Source organism: Leguminivora glycinivorella, chromosome 24 (genome assembly GCF_023078275.1).
Source record: "Leguminivora glycinivorella isolate SPB_JAAS2020 chromosome 24, LegGlyc_1.1, whole genome shotgun sequence".
Taxonomy (NCBI): Eukaryota; Metazoa; Arthropoda; class Insecta; order Lepidoptera; family Tortricidae; genus Leguminivora; species Leguminivora glycinivorella.
The window spans coordinates 11128771-11148959 of NC_062994.1; the positions used below are offsets into that span (position 1 = coordinate 11128771).

Genomic DNA, 20189 nt, shown 5'->3' on the forward strand with positions numbered 1-20189 from the left:
AATACCTCACTAAGCTCAGCATTTTATTTTTGAATACCTCGCTAAGCTCAGGATTCAATCATAAAATTCGTCATTTTTATCTTGAGACAGAATACTATTGAGAAAACGAAAACGAATCAGTTTTCGACTTTTCGTCCAACAATTTTAAATTACAGAAAAGCGCGCGACTACAGTCAATATCAGACTGCGCATTCCAATTTGGTTAATTCATGACCACATCAAGATCGCAAATAAAAAAGCACCCAAAGTTTAAATACATAATTTATTACTATGGTACATGTTTCAGAATGATTGCCGATCAACTTTAGAGCCATAATGTACAATTAAATAACAAAACCAGTCCATTTTTAACCAAAACGCGTTATATTTTCACATTAATACAAAAAATAGATCAAACCACGCTTGCACGGCTTTTTCTTATTTAACCAATTTATTTGTTCCTCAACACAGTTTTAATATCTCAATAAAAACGTAAAAAAATGTCAATGTATACAAGTAACACTTTATAGCTTTTTACACTTTTTTTTAATCTGTGACAGTTGCCTTCCATCCACTGACACTACGCAAAAAAAAAGAAACCAACATGCGTTCCTTATTGTCTATAACTGGCAACATTTTTTAAAAATCGTTATAAAATATTTTTTTTACAGATACAATAATTATTGCACTTGGGAAGTTCATTTACGGGCGGATTATTATTTTGTTGTCTGTTTTACTTTTTTTTAATCAAACGTGGATTTTTTAATACTTTTTCTTCTCAGAATCATGAGCTCTTTCGATTCCGCAGGAGAAAGTCTTACATTTTTATTTCCACCGAGTTATATTCTCATAGAACTTGTTTAGATCATAGCTCAGAGGAAAAAGGAAAGCAAAAAAAAAATATGAAAATTTCAGGTAATTTTTGTCTCATATTCGAATCGAAGAAACTCGCGATTCTGGGTAAAGCCTGACCAGATATATAATATGATAATTGTTGTTATTCTGATGTATGGGGTGCCAGTTCAGAATAGTATGAAGAAAATAGTTCTAATGAAATTCCGCAACATGGCGCGCATAGTCATATATTTCTGGCCAGGCTTTCGAAAAAGTGTGATATTAAAAAAAAAGTGAAATTGACAACAAAACAAAATGCCCTTATTTTTGAATTAGGAACGTAGCAACTGTCGGTAGACTGAGTGACGCGTTGGTCTGGGTGCACTGTAGTCCGGATTGAGTGCTAGGCGTTTCGCTTAGCTTAAAGTCCTTATTGACACTTCACTTTGATGCTTCCTGGAGGTTGGTGTTACCTGGAACGGAGAAAAAGAAAATTTGTTATTTGTTAAAGACCAAAGACGATCGAGTATTATAGAGAGTTATTGTACTTATTGTCAAAGTAAAATGTGTAATCACAGTGCATAGACTACCATCTCTTGACACAGGCTTAAAAATGTTGAACCTCAGTTTTGACAACTTAGCTTGATATGTTTTAAAATGTCAAAAATTAGCGCCATCTAGCTGAGCGTGGCAAAGGTTTGTAATGCCATCTAGGCCACCGTACTTTTTTCGGTATGGTATTGAGGTACGTTTTTTCGTAGACTTTATCTGTCTACACGGAGTAGGGTGTTTCATTTTTCCAAAATTTTGATTTATCTTTGACCGCTTTTCTTCTTGTTTTACACCTATACAGAGCCCATATACCAAAAATCAGGGAAATCGGACAATATTTAGAGGTCGCACACTGTGGCAACTTTTGTCTGAAGAAGTTAGTATGGACGCATACTACTCGGCTAGGTAGTGTGGTCACCTGGCTAGCTGTCGTCCTGCTCCCCCGCCCGGGTCCGTACTACTCGGCTAGGTAGTGTGGTCACCTGGCTGCTGTCGTCCTGCTCCCCGCCCGGGTCCGTACTACTCGGCTAGGTAGTGTGGTCACCTGGCTAGCTGTCGTCCTGCTCCCCCGCCCGGGTCCGTACTACTCGGCTAGGTAGTGTGGTCACCTGGCTAGCTGTCGTCCTGCTCCCCCGCCCGGGTCCGTACTACTCGGCTAGGTAGTGTGGTCACCTGGCTAGCTGTCGTCCTGCTCCCCGCCCGGGTCCGTACTACTCGGCTAGGTAGTGTGGTCACCTGGCTAGCTGTCGTCCTGCTCCCCGCCCGGGTCCGTACTACTCGGCTAGGTAGTGTGGTAGCTGTCGTCCTGGCTAGCTGTCGTCCTGCAGCTCGTTGAAGCGGTCGCTGGCGCAGGTTGGTGGCGCGCTGCTGCTGTGGTCACCTGGCTAGCTGTCGTCCTGCTCCCCCGCCCGGGTCCGTACTACTCGGCTAGGCGGCTGGCGCAGGTTGGTGGCGCGCTGCTCCCCCGCCCGGGTCCTAGGTAGTGTGGTGTGGTCACCTGGCTAGCTGTCGTCCTGCTCCCCGCCCGGGTCCGTACTACTCGGCTAGGTAGTGTGGTCACCTGGCTAGCTGTCGTCCTGCAGCTCGTTGAAGCGGTTCCCGAGCGCGAGCGGCTGGCGCAGGTTGGTGGCGCGCTGCTCCCCCGCCCGGGTCCGTACTACTCGGCTAGGTAGTGTGGTCACCTGGCTAGCTGTCGTCCTGCTCCCCCGCCCGGGTCCGTACTACTCGGCTAGGTAGTGTGGTCACCTGGCTAGCTGTCGTCCTGCAGCTCGTTGAAGCGGTTGCGAGCGGCTGGCGCAGGTTGGTGGCGCCTGCTCCCCGCCCGGGTCCGTACTACTCGGCTAGGTAGTGTGGTCACCTGGCTAGCTGTCGTCCTGCTCCCCGCCCGGGTCCGTACTACTCGGCTAGGTAGTGTGGTCACCTGGCTAGCTGTCGTCCTGCAGCTCGTTGAAGCGGTTCCCGAGCGCGAGCGGCTGGCGCAGGTTGGTGGCGCGCTGCTCCCCCGCCCGGGTCCGTACTACTCGGCTAGGTAGTGTGGTCACCTGGCTAGCTGTCGTCCTGCTCCCCCGCCCGGGTCCGTACTACTCGGCTAGGTAGTGTGGTCACCTGGCTAGCTGTCGTCCTGCTCCCCCGCCCGGGTCCGTACTACTCGGCTAGGTAGTGTGGTCACCTGGCTAGCTGTCGTCCTGCTCCCCGCCCGGGTCCGTACTACTCGGCTAGGTAGTGTGGTCACCTGGCTAGCTGTCGTCCTGCAGCTCGTTGGTTCCCGAGCGCGAGCGGTTGCCCGAGCGGCGAGCGAGCGGCTGGCGCAGGTAGGTAGTGTGGTGGCGCGCTGCTCCCTGCTCCCCCGCCCGGGTCCGTACTACTCGGCTAGGTAGTGTGGTCACCTGGCTAGCTGTCGTCCTGCTCCCCCGCCCGGGTCCGTACTACTCGGCTAGGTAGTGTGGTCACCTGGCTAGCTGTCGTCCTGCAGCTCGTTGAAGCGGTTCCCGAGCGCGAGCGGCTGGCGCAGGTTGGTGGCGCGCTGCTCCCCCGCCCGGGTCCGTACTACTCGGCTAGGTAGTGTGGTCACCTGGCTAGCTGTCGTCCTGCTCCCCCGCCCGGGTCCGTACTACTCGGCTAGGTAGTGTGGTCACCTGGCTAGCTGTCGTCCTGCAGCTCGTTGAAGCGGTTCCCGAGCGCGAGCGGCTGGCGCAGGTTGGTGGCGCGCTGCTCCCCGCCCGGGTCCGTACTACTCGGCTAGGTAGTGTGGTCACCTGGCTAGCTGTCGTCCTGCTCCCCGCCCGGGTCCGTACTACTCGGCTAGGTAGTGTGGTCACCTGGCTAGCTGTCGTCCTGCAGCTCGTTGAAGCGGTTCCCGAGCGCGAGCGGCTGGCGCAGGTTGGTGGCGCGCTGCTCCCCGCCCGGGTCCGTACTACTCGGCTAGGTAGTGTGGTCACCTGGCTAGCTGTCGTCCTGCTCCCCCGCCCGGGTCCGTACTACTCGGCTAGGTAGTGTGGTCACCTGGCTAGCTGTCGTCCTGCAGCTCGTTGAAGCGGTTCCCGAGCGCGAGCGGCTGGCGCAGGTTGGTGGCGCGCTGCCCCCGCCCGGGTCCGTACTACTCGGCTAGGTAGTGTGGTCACCTGGCTAGCTGTCGTCCTGCTCCCCGCCCGGGTCCGTACTACTCGGCTAGGTAGTGTGGTCACCTGGCTAGCTGTCGTCCTGCAGCTCGTTGAAGCGGTTCCCGAGCGCGAGCGGCTGGCGCAGGTTGGTGGCGCGCTGCTCCCCCGCCCGGGTCCGTACTACTCGGCTAGGTAGTGTGGTCACCTGGCTAGCTGTCGTCCTGCTCCCCCGCCCGGGTCCGTACTACTCGGCTAGGTAGTGTGGTCACCTGGCTAGCTGTCGTCCTGCAGCTCGTTGAAGCGGTTCCCGAGCGCGAGCGGCTGGCGCAGGTTGGTGGCGCGCTGCTCCCCCGCCCGGGTCCGTACTACTCGGCTAGGTAGTGTGGTCACCTGGCTGCAGCTGTCGTCCCCGCGAGCTGCTGGCCCCCGCCCGGGTCCGTACTACTCGGCTAGGTAGTGTGGTCACCTGGCTAGCTGTCGTCCTGCTCCCCCGCCCGGGTCCGTACTACTCGGCTAGGTAGTGTGGTCACCTGGCTAGCTGTCGTCCTGCAGCTCGTTGAAGCGGTTCCCGAGCGCGAGCGGCTGGCGCAGGTTGGTGGCGCGCTGCTCCCCGCCCGGGTCCGTACTACTCGGCTAGGTAGTGTGGTCACCTGGCTAGCTGTCGTCCTGCTCCCCGCCCGGGTCCGTACTACTCGGCTAGGTAGTGTGGTCACCTGGCTAGCTGTCGTCCTGCAGCTCGTTGAAGCGGTTCCCGAGCGCGAGCGGCTGGCGCAGGTTGGTGGCGCGCTGCTCCCCCGCCCGGGTCCGTACTACTCGGCTAGGTAGTGTGGTCACCTGGCTAGCTGTCGTCCTGCTCCCCGCCCGGGTCCGTACTACTCGGCTAGGTAGTGTGGTCACCTGGCTAGCTGTCGTCCTGCAGCTCGTTGAAGCGGTTCCCGAGCGCGAGCGGCTGGCGCAGGCGGTCCGTACTACTGGCGCGCTGCTCCCCGCCCGGGTCCGTACTACTCGGCTAGGTAGTGTGGTCACCTGGCTAGCTGTCGTCCTGCTCCCCCGCCCGGGTCCGTACTACTCGGCTAGGTAGTGTGGTCACCTGGCTAGCTGTCGTCCTGCAGCTCGTTGAAGCGGTTCCCGAGCGCGAGCGGCTGGCGCAGGTTGGTGGCGCGCTGCTCCCCCGCCCGGGTCCGTACTACTCGGCTAGGTAGTGTGGTCACCTGGCTAGCTGTCGTCCTGCTCCCCGCCCGGGTCCGTACTACTCGGCTAGGTAGTGTGGTCACCTGGCTAGCTGTCGTCCTGCAGCTCGTTGAAGCGGTTCCCGAGCGCGAGCGGCTGGCGCAGGTTGGTGGCGCGCTGCTCCCCGCCCGGGTCCGTACTACTCGGCTAGGTAGTGTGGTCACCTGGCTAGCTGTCGTCCTGCTCCCCGCCCGGGTCCGTACTACTCGGCTAGGTAGTGTGGTCACCTGGCTAGCTGTCGTCCTGCAGCTCGTTGAAGCGGTTCCCGAGCGCGAGCGGCTGGCGCAGGTTGGTGGCGCGCTGCTCCCCCCGCCCGGGTCCGTACTACTCGGCTAGGTAGTGTGGTCACCTGGCTAGCTGTCGTCCTGCTGAAGCTCCCCGCCCGGGTCCGTACTACTCGGCTAGGTAGTGTGGTCACCTGGCTAGCTGTCGTCCTGCAGCTCGTTGAAGCGGTTCCCGAGCGCGAGCGGCTGGCGCAGGTTGGTGGCGCGCTGCTCCCCCGCCCGGGTCCGTACTACTCGGCTAGGTAGTGTGGTCACCTGGCTAGCTGTCGTCCTGCTCCCCGCCCGGGTCCGTACTACTCGGCTAGGTAGTGTGGTCACCTGGCTAGCTGTCGTCCTGCAGCTCGTTGAAGCGGTTCCCGAGCGCGAGCGGCTGGCGCAGGTTGGTGGCGCGCTGCTCCCCCGCCCGGGTCCGTACTACTCGGCTAGGTAGTGTGGTCACCTGGCTAGCTGTCGTCCTGCTCCCCGCCCGGGTCCGTACTACTCGGCTAGGTAGTGTGGTCACCTGGCTAGCTGTCGTCCTGCAGCTCGTTGAAGCGGTTCCCGAGCGCGAGCGGCTGGCGCAGGTTGGTGGCGCGCTGCTCCCCGCCCGGGTCCGTACTACTCGGCTAGGTAGTGTGGTCACCTGGCTAGCTGTCGTCCTGCTGCCCCCGCCCGGGTCCGTACTACTCGGCTAGGTAGTGTGGTCACCTGGCTAGCTGTCGTCCTGCAGCTCGTTGAAGCGGTTCCCGAGCGCGAGCGGCTGGCGCAGGTTGGTGGCGCGCTGCTCCCCGCCCGGGTCCGTACTACTCGGCTAGGTAGTGTGGTCACCTGGCTAGCTGTCGTCCTGCTCCCCGCCCGGGTCCGTACTACTCGGCTAGGTAGTGTGGTCACCTGGCTAGCTGTCGTCCTGCAGCTCGTTGAAGCGGTTCCCGAGCGCGAGCGGCTGGCGCAGGTTGGTGGCGCGCTGCTCCCCCGCCCGGGTCCGTACTACTCGGCTAGGTAGTGTGGTCACCTGGCTAGCTGTCGTCCCTCCCCCGCCCGGGTCCGTACTACTCGGCTAGGTAGTGTGGTCACCTGGCTAGCTGTCGTCCTGCTCCCCGCCCGGGTCCGTACTACTCGGCTAGGTAGTGTGGTCACCTGGCTAGCTGTCGTCCTGCAGCTCGTTGAAGCGGTTCCCGAGCGCGAGCGGCTGGCGCAGGTTGGTGGCGCGCTGCTCCCCGCCCGGGTCCGTACTACTCGGCTAGGTAGTGTGGTCACCTGGCTAGCTGTCGTCCTGCTCCCCCGCCCGGGTCCGTACTACTCGGCTAGGTAGTGTGGTCACCTGGCTAGCTGTCGTCCTGCAGCTCGTTGAAGCGGTTCCCGAGCGCGAGCGGCTGGCGCAGGTTGGTGGCGCGCTGCTCCCCGCCCGGGTCCGTACTACTCGGCTAGGTAGTGTGGTCACCTGGCTAGCTGTCGTCCTGCTCCCCCGCCCGGGTCCGTACTACTCGGCTAGGTAGTGTGGTCACCTGGCTAGCTGTCGTCCTGCAGCTCGTTGAAGCGGTTCCCGAGCGCGAGCGGCTGGCGCAGGTTGGTGGCGCGCTGCTCCCCGCCCGGGTCCGTACTACTCGGCTAGGTAGTGTGGTCACCTGGCTAGCTGTCGTCCTGCTCCCCGCCCGGGTCCGTACTACTCGGCTAGGTAGTGTGGTCACCTGGCTAGCTGTCGTCCTGCAGCTCGTTGAAGCGGTTCCCGAGCGCGAGCGGCTGGCGCAGGTTGGTGGCGCGCTGCTCCCCGCCCGGGTCCGTACTACTCGGCTAGGTAGTGTGGTCACCTGGCTAGCTGTCGTCCTGCTCCCCGCCCGGGTCCGTACTACTCGGCTAGGTAGTGTGGTCACCTGGCTAGCTGTCGTCCTGCAGCTCGTTGAAGCGGTTCCCGAGCGCGAGCGGCTGGCGCAGGTTGGTGGCGCGCTGCTCCCCGCCCGGGTCCGTACTACTCGGCTAGGTAGTGTGGTCACCTGGCTAGCTGTCGTCTGCTGCTCCCCGCCCGGGTCCGTACTACTCGGCTAGGTAGTGTGGTCACCTGGCTAGCTGTCGTCCTGCTCCCCGCCCGGGTCCGTACTACTCGGCTAGGTAGTGTGGTCACCTGGCTAGCTGTCGTCCTGCAGCTCGTTGAAGCGGTTCCCGAGCGCGAGCGGCTGGCGCAGGTTGGTGGCGCGCTGCTCCCCGCCCGGGTCCGTACTACTCGGCTAGGTAGTGTGGTCACCTGGCTAGCTGTCGTCCTGCTCCCCGCCCGGGTCCGTACTACTCGGCTAGGTAGTGTGGTCACCTGGCTAGCTGTCGTCCTGCAGCTCGTTGAAGCGGTTCCCGAGCGCGAGCGGCTGGCGCAGGTTGGTGGCGCGCTGCTCCCCGCCCGGGTCCGTACTACTCGGCTAGGTAGTGTGGTCACCTGGCTAGCTGTCGTCCTGCTCCCCGCCCGGGTCCGTACTACTCGGCTAGGTAGTGTGGTCACCTGGCTAGCTGTCGTCCTGCAGCTCGTTGAAGCGGTTCCCGAGCGCGAGCGGCTGGCGCAGGTTGGTGGCGCGCTGCTCCCCGCCCGGGTCCGTACTACTCGGCTAGGTAGTGTGGTCACCTGGCTAGCTGTCGTCCTGCTCCCCCGCCCGGGTCCGTACTACTCGGCTAGGTAGTGTGGTCACCTGGCTAGCTGTCGTCCTGCAGCTCGTTGAAGCGGTTCCCGAGCGCGAGCGGCTGGCGCAGGTTGGTGGCGCGCTGCTCCCCCGCCCGGGTCCGTACTACTCGGCTAGGTAGTGTGGTCACCTGGCTAGCTGTCGTCCTGCTCCCCGCCCGGGTCCGTACTACTCGGCTAGGTAGTGTGGTCACCTGGCTAGCTGTCGTCCTGCAGCTCGTTGAAGCGGTTCCCGAGCGCGAGCGGCTGGCGCAGGTTGGTGGCGCGCTGCTCCCCGCCCGGGTCCGTACTACTCGGCTAGGTAGTGTGGTCACCTGGCTAGCTGTCGTCCTGCTCCCCGCCCGGGTCCGTACTACTCGGCTAGGTAGTGTGGTCACCTGGCTAGCTGTCGTCCTGCAGCTCGTTGAAGCGGTTCCCGAGCGCGAGCGGCTGGCGCAGGTTGGTGGCGCGCTGCTCCCCGCCCGGGTCCGTACTACTCGGCTAGGTAGTGTGGTCACCTGGCTAGCTGTCGTCCTGCTCCCCGCCCGGGTCCGTACTACTCGGCTAGGTAGTGTGGTCACCTGGCTAGCTGTCGTCCTGCAGCTCGTTGAAGCGGTTCCCGAGCGCGAGCGGCTGGCGCAGGTTGGTGGCGCGCTGCTCCCCCGCCCGGGTCCGTACTACTCGGCTAGGTAGTGTGGTCACCTGGCTAGCTGTCGTCCTGCTCCCCGCCCGGGTCCGTACTACTCGGCTAGGTAGTGTGGTCACCTGGCTAGCTGTCGTCCTGCAGCTCGTTGAAGCGGTTCCCGAGCGCGAGCGGCTGGCGCAGGTTGGTGGCGCGCTGCTCCCCGCCCGGGTCCGTACTACTCGGCTAGGTAGTGTGGTCACCTGGCTAGCTGTCGTCCTGCTCCCCGCCCGGGTCCGTACTACTCGGCTAGGTAGTGTGGTCACCTGGCTAGCTGTCGTCCTGCAGCTCGTTGAAGCGGTTCCCGAGCGCGAGCGGCTGGCGCAGGTTGGTGGCGCGCTGCTCCCCGCCCGGGTCCGTACTACTCGGCTAGGTAGTGTGGTCACCTGGCTAGCTGTCGTCCTGGCCCGGGTCCGTACTACTCGGCTAGGTAGTGTGGTCACCTGGCTAGCTGTCGTGGTCACCTGGCTAGCTGTCGTCCTGCTCCCCGCCCGGGTCCGTACTACTCGGCTAGGTAGTGTGGTCACCTGGCTAGCTGTCGTCCTGCAGCTCGTTGAAGCGGTTCCCGAGCGCGAGCGGCTGGCGCAGGTTGGTGGCGCGCTGCTCCCCGCCCGGGTCCGTACTACTCGGCTAGGTAGTGTGGTCACCTGGCTAGCTGTCGTCCTGCTCCCCGCCCGGGTCCGTACTACTCGGCTAGGTAGTGTGGTCACCTGGCTAGCTGTCGTCCTGCAGCTCGTTGAAGCGGTTCCCGAGCGCGAGCGGCTGGCGCAGGTTGGTGGCGCGCTGCTCCCCGCCCGGGTCCGTACTACTCGGCTAGGTAGTGTGGTCACCTGGCTAGCTGTCGTCCTGCTCCCCCGCCCGGGTCCGTACTACTCGGCTAGGTAGTGTGGTCACCTGGCTAGCTGTCGTCCTGCAGCTCGTTGAAGCGGTTCCCGAGCGCGAGCGGCTGGCGCAGGTTGGTGGCGCGCTGCTCCCCGCCCGGGTCCGTACTACTCGGCTAGGTAGTGTGGTCACCTGGCTAGCTGTCGTCCTGCTCCCCCGCCCGGGTCCGTACTACTCGGCTAGGTAGTGTGGTCACCTGGCTAGCTGTCGTCCTGCAGCTCGTTGAAGCGGTTCCCGAGCGCGAGCGGCTGGCGCAGGTTGGTGGCGCGCTGCTCCCCGCCCGGGTCCGTACTACTCGGCTAGGTAGTGTGGTCACCTGGCTAGCTGTCGTCCTGCTCCCCGCCCGGGTCCGTACTACTCGGCTAGGTAGTGTGGTCACCTGGCTAGCTGTCGTCCTGCAGCTCGTTGAAGCGGTTCCCGAGCGCGAGCGGCTGGCGCAGGTTGGTGGCGCGCTGCTCCCCGCCCGGGTCCGTACTACTCGGCTAGGTAGTGTGGTCACCTGGCTAGCTGTCGTCCTGCTCCCCGCCCGGGTCCGTACTACTCGGCTAGGTAGTGTGGTCACCTGGCTAGCTGTCGTCCTGCAGCTCGTTGAAGCGGTTCCCGAGCGCGAGCGGCTGGCGCAGGTTGGTGGCGCGCTGCTCCCCGCCCGGGTCCGTACTACTCGGCTAGGTAGTGTGGTCACCTGGCTAGCTGTCGTCCTGCTCCCCGCCCGGGTCCGTACTACTCGGCTAGGTAGTGTGGTCACCTGGCTAGCTGTCGTCCTGCAGCTCGTTGAAGCGGTTCCCGAGCGCGAGCGGCTGGCGCAGGTTGGTGGCGCGCTGCTGCTCCCCGCCCGGGTCCGTACTACTCGGCTAGGTAGTGTGGTCACCTGGCTAGCTGTCGTCCTGCTCCCCCGCCCGGGTCCGTACTACTCGGCTACTCGGCTAGGTAGTGTGGTCACCTGGCTAGCTGTCGTCCTGCAGCTCGTTGAAGCGGTTAGTGTGGCGCGCTGCTCCCCGCCCGGGGTACTACTCGGCTAGGTAGTGTGGTCACCTGGCTAGCTGTCGTCCTGCTCCCCGCCCGGGTCCGTACTACTCGGCTAGGTAGTGTGGTCACCTGGCTAGCTGTCGTCCTGCAGCTCGTTGAAGCGGTTCCCGAGCGCGAGCGGCTGGCGCAGGTTGGTGGCGCGCTGCTCCCCCGCCCGGGTCCGTACTACTCGGCTAGGTAGTGTGGTCACCTGGCTAGCTGTCGTCCTGCTCCCCCGCCCGGGTCCGTACTACTCGGCTAGGTAGTGTGGTCACCTGGCTAGCTGTCGTCCTGCAGCTCGTTGAAGCGGTTCCCGAGCGCGAGCGGCTGGCGCAGGTTGGTGGCGCGCTGCGCGGCGCCGCCGCCGGCCGCCGTGCTCCAGCCGGCCGCCTCCCGCCGCAGCCCCGCCGCCGCCGCTCCGAGCACGGGGAATGAATCGTCACTGGAAATTCAAAGTTTTTGTTAGTTTCTCCAAAGACATAATATATGTAACTCCGGTTAACTCTGAATAACTCTGGTTTGACCAGAAGTAACAAGGAAATAGAAACTGAATGATTCAATTCGAGACACCATGCTGTAAAAATGTTCGAACGGAATACACGACATCCGGTCACTTTGGCGTTTGACGAAACAATGGGGGTAGCTTATAATGTGGTATAATAAAGAGTACTATCGTACAGTATAGCCACTTCCGCTTCGCGCTGAAAGTGCCGCCCACCCGCTTTTACTTCACAGTTGGCGCGCCACGGGCGGCTCCAGCTCCTAGTGACCGTCTCCATGGCAACAGGTGTCCGGTGCAGTGAGTGTAGTGTGTGTGAGCGGCACCTGTGTATGTCGGGCGCGTGCTTGTTGGCGTGCCGCCGGAGCGGCTTGGCGCGCCACGGGGGCGGAGGCTCCAGCTCCTAGTGCCCGTCTCCATGGCAACAGGTGTGAGGTGCAGTGAGTGTAGTGTGTGTGAGCGGCACCTGTGTATGTCGGGCGCGTGCTTGTTGGCGTGCCGCCGGAGCGGCTCGGCTCGCGGCTGCTGGCGCGCCACGGGGGCGGAGGCTCCAGCTCCTAGTGCCCGTCTCCATGGCAACAGGTGTGAGGTGCAGTGAGTGTAGTGTGTGTGAGCGGCACCTGTGTATGTCGGGCGCGTGCTTGTTGGCGTGCCGCCGGAGCGGCTCGGCTCGCGGCTGCTGGCGCGCCACGGGGGCGGAGGCTCCAGCTCCTAGTGCCCGTCTCCATGGCAACAGGTGTGAGGTGCAGTGAGTGTAGTGTGTGTGAGCGGCACCTGTGTATGTCGGGCGCGTGCTTGTTGGCGTGCCGCCGGAGCGGCTCGGCTCGCGGCTGCTGGCGCGCCACGGGGGCGGAGGCTCCAGCTCCTAGTGCCCGTCTCCATGGCAACAGGTGTGAGGTGCAGTGAGTGTAGTGTGTGTGAGCGGCACCTGTGTATGTCGGGCGCGTGCTTGTTGGCGTGCCGCCGGAGCGGCTCGGCTCGCGGCTGCTGGCGCGCCACGGGGGCGGAGGCTCCAGCTCCTAGTGCCCGTCTCCATGGCAACAGGTGTGAGGTGCAGTGAGTGTAGTGTGTGTGAGCGGCACCTGTGTATGTCGGGCGCGTGCTTGTTGGCGTGCCGCCGGAGCGGCTCGGCTCGCGGCTGCTGGCGCGCCACGGGGGCGGAGGCTCCAGCTCCTAGTGCCCGTCTCCATGGCAACAGGTGTGAGGTGCAGTGAGTGTAGTGTGTGTGAGCGGCACCTGTGTATGTCGGGCGCGTGCTTGTTGGCGTGCCGCCGGAGCGGCTCGGCTCGCGGCTGCTGGCGCGCCACGGGGGCGGAGGCTCCAGCTCCTAGTGCCCGTCTCCATGGCAACAGGTGTGAGGTGCAGTGAGTGTAGTGTGTGTGAGCGGCACCTGTGTATGTCGGGCGCGTGCTTGTTGGCGTGCCGCCGGAGCGGCTCGGCTCGCGGCTGCTGGCGCGCCACGGGGGCGGAGGCTCCAGCTCCTAGTGCCCGTCTCCATGGCAACAGGTGTGAGGTGCAGTGAGTGTAGTGTGTGTGAGCGGCACCTGTGTATGTCGGGCGCGTGCTTGTTGGCGTGCCGCCGGAGCGGCTCGGCTCGCGGCTGCTGGCGCGCCACGGGGGCGGAGGCTCCAGCTCCTAGTGCCCGTCTCCATGGCAACAGGTGTGAGGTGCAGTGAGTGTAGTGTGTGTGAGCGGCACCTGTGTATGTCGGGCGCGTGCTTGTTGGCGTGCCGCCGGAGCGGCTCGGCTCGCGGCTGCTGGCGCGCCACGGGGGCGGAGGCTCCAGCTCCTAGTGCCCGTCTCCATGGCAACAGGTGTGAGGTGCAGTGAGTGTAGTGTGTGTGAGCGGCACCTGTGTATGTCGGGCGCGTGCTTGTTGGCGTGCCGCCGGAGCGGCTCGGCTCGCGGCTGCTGGCGCGCCACGGGGGCGGAGGCTCCAGCTCCTAGTGCCCGTCTCCATGGCAACAGGTGTGAGGTGCAGTGAGTGTAGTGTGTGTGAGCGGCACCTGTGTATGTCGGGCGCGTGCTTGTTGGCGTGCCGCCGGAGCGGCTCGGCTCGCGGCTGCTGGCGCGCCACGGGGGCGGAGGCTCCAGCTCCTAGTGCCCGTCTCCATGGCAACAGGTGTGAGGTGCAGTGAGTGTAGTGTGTGTGAGCGGCACCTGTGTATGTCGGGCGCGTGCTTGTTGGCGTGCCGCCGGAGCGGCTCGGCTCGCGGCTGCTGGCGCGCCACGGGGGCGGAGGCTCCAGCTCCTAGTGCCCGTCTCCATGGCAACAGGTGTGAGGTGCAGTGAGTGTAGTGTGTGTGAGCGGCACCTGTGTATGTCGGGCGCGTGCTTGTTGGCGTGCCGCCGGAGCGGCTCGGCTCGCGGCTGCTGGCGCGCCACGGGGGCGGAGGCTCCAGCTCCTAGTGCCCGTCTCCATGGCAACAGGTGTGAGGTGCAGTGAGTGTAGTGTGTGTGAGCGGCACCTGTGTATGTCGGGCGCGTGCTTGTTGGCGTGCCGCCGGAGCGGCTCGGCTCGCGGCTGCTGGCGCGCCACGGGGGCGGAGGCTCCAGCTCCTAGTGCCCGTCTCCATGGCAACAGGTGTGAGGTGCAGTGAGTGTAGTGTGTGTGAGCGGCACCTGTGTATGTCGGGCGCGTGCTTGTTGGCGTGCCGCCGGAGCGGCTCGGCTCGCGGCTGCTGGCGCGCCACGGGGGCGGAGGCTCCAGCTCCTAGTGCCCGTCTCCATGGCAACAGGTGTGAGGTGCAGTGAGTGTAGTGTGTGTGAGCGGCACCTGTGTATGTCGGGCGCGTGCTTGTTGGCGTGCCGCCGGAGCGGCTCGGCTCGCGGCTGCTGGCGCGCCACGGGGGCGGAGGCTCCAGCTCCTAGTGCCCGTCTCCATGGCAACAGGTGTGAGGTGCAGTGAGTGTAGTGTGTGTGAGCGGCACCTGTGTATGTCGGGCGCGTGCTTGTTGGCGTGCCGCCGGAGCGGCTCGGCTCGCGGCTGCTGGCGCGCCACGGGGGCGGAGGCTCCAGCTCCTAGTGCCCGTCTCCATGGCAACAGGTGTGAGGTGCAGTGAGTGTAGTGTGTGTGAGCGGCACCTGTGTATGTCGGGCGCGTGCTTGTTGGCGTGCCGCCGGAGCGGCTCGGCTCGCGGCTGCTGGCGCGCCACGGGGGCGGAGGCTCCAGCTCCTAGTGCCCGTCTCCATGGCAACAGGTGTGAGGTGCAGTGAGTGTAGTGTGTGTGAGCGGCACCTGTGTATGTCGGGCGCGTGCTTGTTGGCGTGCCGCCGGAGCGGCTCGGCTCGCGGCTGCTGGCGCGCCACGGGGGCGGAGGCTCCAGCTCCTAGTGCCCGTCTCCATGGCAACAGGTGTGAGGTGCAGTGAGTGTAGTGTGTGTGAGCGGCACCTGTGTATGTCGGGCGCGTGCTTGTTGGCGTGCCGCCGGAGCGGCTCGGCTCGCGGCTGCTGGCGCGCCACGGGGGCGGAGGCTCCAGCTCCTAGTGCCCGTCTCCATGGCAACAGGTGTGAGGTGCAGTGAGTGTAGTGTGTGTGAGCGGCACCTGTGTATGTCGGGCGCGTGCTTGTTGGCGTGCCGCCGGAGCGGCTCGGCTCGCGGCTGCTGGCGCGCCACGGGGGCGGAGGCTCCAGCTCCTAGTGCCCGTCTCCATGGCAACAGGTGTGAGGTGCAGTGAGTGTAGTGTGTGTGAGCGGCACCTGTGTATGTCGGGCGCGTGCTTGTTGGCGTGCCGCCGGAGCGGCTCGGCTCGCGGCTGCTGGCGCGCCACGGGCGGAGGCTCCAGCTCCTAGTGCCCGTCTCCATGGCAACAGGTGTGAGGTGCAGTGAGTGTAGTGTGTGTGAGCGGCACCTGTGTATGTCGGGCGCGTGCTTGTTGGCGTGCCGCCGGAGCGGCTCGGCTCGCGGCTGCTGGCGCGCCACGGGGGCACGTAGGCGGTGGAGGCGGGGGGCGCCGGCTTCACCTCCTTGGGCTTCTCGGGCTCCGGGGGCGGCGCCACTTGTTCCTGCTGTTGCAAATTAAAAATAAAAACTTTTTACAAAAAAAAAAAAACAACCGACTTCAAAAAGAACAGTCATCATCATCAGGTCCACTTTCTGAAAATGCTCGTTTTCGAGAGAAATGCTCAAGTTGCTCAAAACAGCGACTTCACTATACATGTGCCTTTCAAATTTGAGGAGTTCCCTTAACTCTTTATGGATCCCATCATCAGAACAGCTCCAGATTAATATGGGACCTACTACCTTGGGGGTAGCTCCTTTCAAACAAAAAAAATATATTGAAATCGGGTCTCGGAGTAATCAGGTAACATACATAAAATGATCCCGAATATATAACCTCCTTCTTCTTTACTTTCGGTAAAGAAGTCAGTTAAAAATGGTAAGGCTTGTATTAAACCTAATAGCCGGGTTCACACAGAGCGAAGCACGTCTACAGCGGACACCTTACACAGATCAACTTAGCCCCAAACTAAGCAAAGCTTGTACTATGGGTGCTAAGCGACGATATACATACTTAAATAGATAAATACATACTTATTTACATAGAAAACATCCTTGACTCAGGTATCTGTGTTCATCACACAAATAAATGCCCTTAGCGGGATTCGAACCCGGGAAGGCGGCGCAGCAGGCAGGGCCACTACACGCTAGGCCAGACCGGTCGTCAGGATGAGACGACAACAGACTGTCGGAGTTATAAGTTGTATCTTACTGGCTTGTTCCATGGTCCCTTAGTCTTGCCACCTTCGGGGGCTGACTCCTCAGAGGCAGTTTGAGCCTCGGGCGCCGGGCCACCCTGCAGCACCTGAATCTTGAGCCCCGTGTAGTCCTTCACCGGCTCTTCATACTCCTTCCATTCTTCCTCCTCCTGAAAAAAGAGGGATTGGTTAGTTCTCTCAACTTTTTTTTTTTCATCACACTTCCACAGTACAATTGCACCGGACAATATGCAATATCACGCAGGCAGAGCGGCAGTTATAAAAAACTCATTCTCCCTAGGGAGTTATGAAATATCAAAAACTATTTGTATGTTTTTCTATATTTTTTACCAAACTTTTACTTTAGCAAACCTACCAATAGGCCTATGATATTACCAAAGTAGGAGGCAAAAAATGGATTGAGAACAAAGGTCATCACTCGAGGAGGCCTTCACCTTCACAGGAAGGGTTCTTACAGAATAACTTTTTGGATAATTAAACTTTGTAAATGTATAATTAATGTTTATTTTTTCCTCCTTGCGTTATCCCGGCATTTGCCGCGGCTCATGGGAGCCTGGGGTCCGCTTTGACAACTAATCCCAAGATTTGGCGTAGGCACTAGTTTTACGAAAGCGACTGCCATCTGACCTTCCAACCCGGAGGGTAACCAGGCCTTATTGGCATTAGTCCGGTTTCCTCACGATGTTTTCCTTCACCGAAAAGCGACTGGCAAATATCAAATGACATTTCACACATAAGTTCGGAAAAACTCATTGGTACGAGCCGGGGTTCGAACCCGCGACCTCCGGATCGAAAGTCGCACGCTCTTACCGCTAGGCCACCAGCGCTTCAAATGTATAATTAATGTTAAGTATTAAAAATTAAGAAATAAATAATATTTTATTTTATTTATACATATATCTTATATGTTGCAAGTGTGATTAAAATAGAAAGCAGATAATTTTAGAGACATTTCCTGTTTTATAAATCTTATTGAACTAGAGTAGATAATACAACTAGGGAACAAACCAGTGGGCCTTGCCGTTTTTTCTTTCGTGTATGATATCTATTTCAATTTAGAGTAGATAACTCGACTTTCAGTACGTGATGCCATTGTATCAGGTAAATTCCATAATAATAAATTGTTTAGCAAAAAAGAAGCTGATTTGAATAGAAAGACATCAATGACACAGAATACTTCTGTCAAGATAAGATAATATGGACAAAAGATTTGGTCTTTGATATGTCCATTAATACTTACTTTAACGGGCTGAAAGATCAATATACTGATTATTGCTTTGAACTTTCAATAACAACAATATTTATCTTTAATAATCACTTATGATACACATGCCAGAAGTAAATTTGTGTTTTAAATCATAACCAGTCCTCACGGTTTGATGCCCGCTCTTACCAGGGGGAAGGAAGAGGAGGCCTTTGCCCAGCAGTGGGACACCAAATAGATAGGCTAATAAAAAAAACATAACCAGTTGCAAATGACCTATTCCCTTTACCTTTGGTATCTCTGATATTTTTACTGCCATCAACTACTTACACAGCATAGTGATCATTAATCCGGAATTTCTATCTTATGAGAACATAACCACAAAATTAAAATTTTGAAAAAACCCCCGACCGCGACCTAGTGGACCGATTTTCATGAAACATGGCTAAGAACACTCCCGACTAACACAGCTTTCAAGTAAAAAAAACTAAATCGAAATCGGTTCATCCGTTCCGGAGCTACGATGCCACAGACAGACACACACACACAGACAGACAAACAGACAGACAGACGGACAGACAGACAGACAGACAGACAGACACGTCCAACTTATAACACCCCGTCGTTTTTGCGTCGGGGGTTAAAAAATATATGAACATGACTCTAATTTTATGAGATTGAAAGGATGAACCGAATTGGATTTACTTTTTTTGTTTGAAAGCTGAATTAGTTGGGAGTGTTCTTAGCCAGGTTTGATGGAAAATGAGCCACTATTTCTGGCTTTTTTTTTCCAAAATTTAAATTTTTTGTTATCTTGGCATTTGCCATGGCTCATGGGAGCCTGGGGTCCACTTTGATAACTAATCCCAATATTTGGCATAGGCACTAGTTTTTACGAAAGCGACTGCTATCTGACCTTCCAACCCGAAGGGTAAACTAGACCTTATTGGAATTAGTCCGGTTTCCTCACGATGTTTTCCTTCACTGAAAAGCGACTGGCAAATATCAAATTACATTTCACACATGAATTCCGAAAAACTCATTGGTAGGAGCCGGGGTTCGAACCCGCGACCTCTGGATTGAAAGTCACGCGCTCTTACCGCTAGGCCACCAGCACTCAGCTATAAATGATCACCTACAGTTTGCAGTAGTTACTACTTCTGTGAGAGTGTAAACAATACAATTTACAACACCATTCAATAATGATGTAAGCGAGTAGTGACTAACATTAAGATTAAGTAACCAAACCTATTAACTCCACAACATATTATATTATTGAGGTTAATACAGAAAGGAGCCTAATCTTGTAACCTCAAAGCTCATTTTGCCATAAACATACTTAATATTGACAAAGAGCATTTATTTACATTGATAAGAGACTCAATGCAACTCAAATCAAGTTTTATAATGTACATTTATAATAAGTATAATGAAATGTTAAATAAGTGAATACCTTGTCCTCACCAGAGTCCGCCGAGCTAAGCTGTACAATTGAATGAGTCAGATAAAAGGAAAGTATACATTAAATGAACTCAATAAATGAATTATTGTCAAACTTAACCTCTTGGCCTAGAAATTTAAAGATAACCCCTTTTTATTAGGTTATACCAGTAAAACAGTCTCAATTTCAATACAAAAACAAACCAAACAGTACAAAAGTAACGGGAATAACATATATTACTAAATATGTAACTCGTAAGCATTCCGCTAGTTATACTAATGACGATGCATGTATTTCTGCCACATTAACAAAATAATGTCGGTTTCACGCCTCTAATTACCAGAAAATCGGAGATAGTAACAGGTTATTTCCAGTTTGACGTGACGGGAGGATATTAAGTGGGGAAATTAAGGCAGGGCTCCGTAAATGATGAGCATTAATGTATAATCGTAAAATTTGACAACTGACAAAGAGGTCCCAAACTTGGCTTGGTACACTTGAATTAAAGTGGTTATTAGACATTACTCACCCCAGCTCGGCCTCCCTCCTCGCCTTCCTGCGCTGGCCGCTCTTTCTTAGGCCTTACTTCTGATTTCTGTTTGCCGTCATCCAATTTCTTAGCCATCTCTTCGGCGGTTGCAAATTTTTTGACAGACTTTTTTTTGCGGTCTTTTTTCGCAAAGAAATCGTCTAAATCGGCCATGACTTACTATGTTTAACACTTGTATGGTAACAACAGTGAACGTTTAATTACAGTAATATTAGAGCGAAACAAAAAGGGGGAATTTCTGCCCCCAAACGTGAAAATGATTTTTGTGGCAAGCGTGGCCGACTGTTTCTTTTTTTTTAAATGGCAGTTTTAAAAGTTGCCAGCGCATGAAAACAATTTTCTACCATGTGGTAGTTTTTTTATACCTTGTAGATAGACACACTGAATAGTGCCAAAAATCAGATCACCAATAGATATTAATTAATTTTCGCGCTATAATTTAAAAAAGGTGTATGAAAAAGTTTTCTTAAATAAACGGCTTTTCGAACACAAGTTTAAGTTAGTATTCGGGTATGAGACGAAAGTAATCCGCCTTGTATATAACTTCTTTAGGCCCTGCTGCCATAATACAACAAGTACATATTTAATGTTTAAGAAATCATTGGTGTAACTATACGATCAACCAAATCATGGCACTAAAAAAGGCGGCAAAGAAATGTAGGGCTCCAAGATTACACAATCACTACCATCAGCCACAAACTACAATAGAAACAAATTAAAAATATAATTATTATTCAGATACTTAATTATCATTTTTCCTTCCTTATTATTTAATATTAATATGTCGATTAAGTACATAACAAAGGTATCTTTTTAGCCACATGCTATATCCTTCTAAGGCTCAAGGTCCTACCTGCAGTACTTATTCATTTCTATTAAATAAATAAAATGATATGGAATATTTTGTCTACATAATACTCCAGATTTCTTTCTAGGAATCTGAAGAATTATGTACACAAAATATTCTATTTCCTCCTAGTTTAGTTTAAATAATATTGAAGCCTTGGCAAATTTAATCTAACCGAATGGTACTTTTGTTACCCATTAAACCTCAGGCATCTAAAAAACCTATAAAACCCAGACTTAATAACGAGGCTGCCTGACCATTTT

At 56.9% G+C, this 20189-nt stretch overlaps 1 protein-coding gene across 3 annotated transcripts; it reads right to left on the reverse strand.

Moving 5' to 3' along the window:
* Window positions 1–245: 245 nt before the first annotated feature.
* Window positions 246–19368, reverse strand: LOC125238679 (protein CDV3 homolog). Of its 3 annotated transcripts, XM_048146073.1 has the most exons (6): window positions 19059–19368; window positions 15878–16033; window positions 15017–15173; window positions 10957–11107; window positions 2171–2186; window positions 246–1286 (listed from the first exon to the last, which is right to left on the reverse strand). In XM_048146073.1, the coding sequence occupies exons 1-6, from the start codon at window positions 19230–19232 to the stop codon at window positions 1230–1232; spliced, it is 711 nt and encodes a 236-aa protein (XP_048002030.1). In that variant the 5' UTR covers window positions 19233–19368; the 3' UTR covers window positions 246–1229. The 3 variants fall into 3 exon arrangements, with proteins under 3 accessions (XP_048002030.1, XP_048002029.1, XP_048002028.1); XM_048146072.1 differs by lacking the exon at window positions 2171–2186 and having other exon boundaries at window positions 10941–11107; XM_048146071.1 differs by lacking the exons at window positions 246–1286; window positions 2171–2186 and having other exon boundaries at window positions 10710–11107.
* Between the last annotated feature and the right edge of the window lie 821 nt (window positions 19369–20189).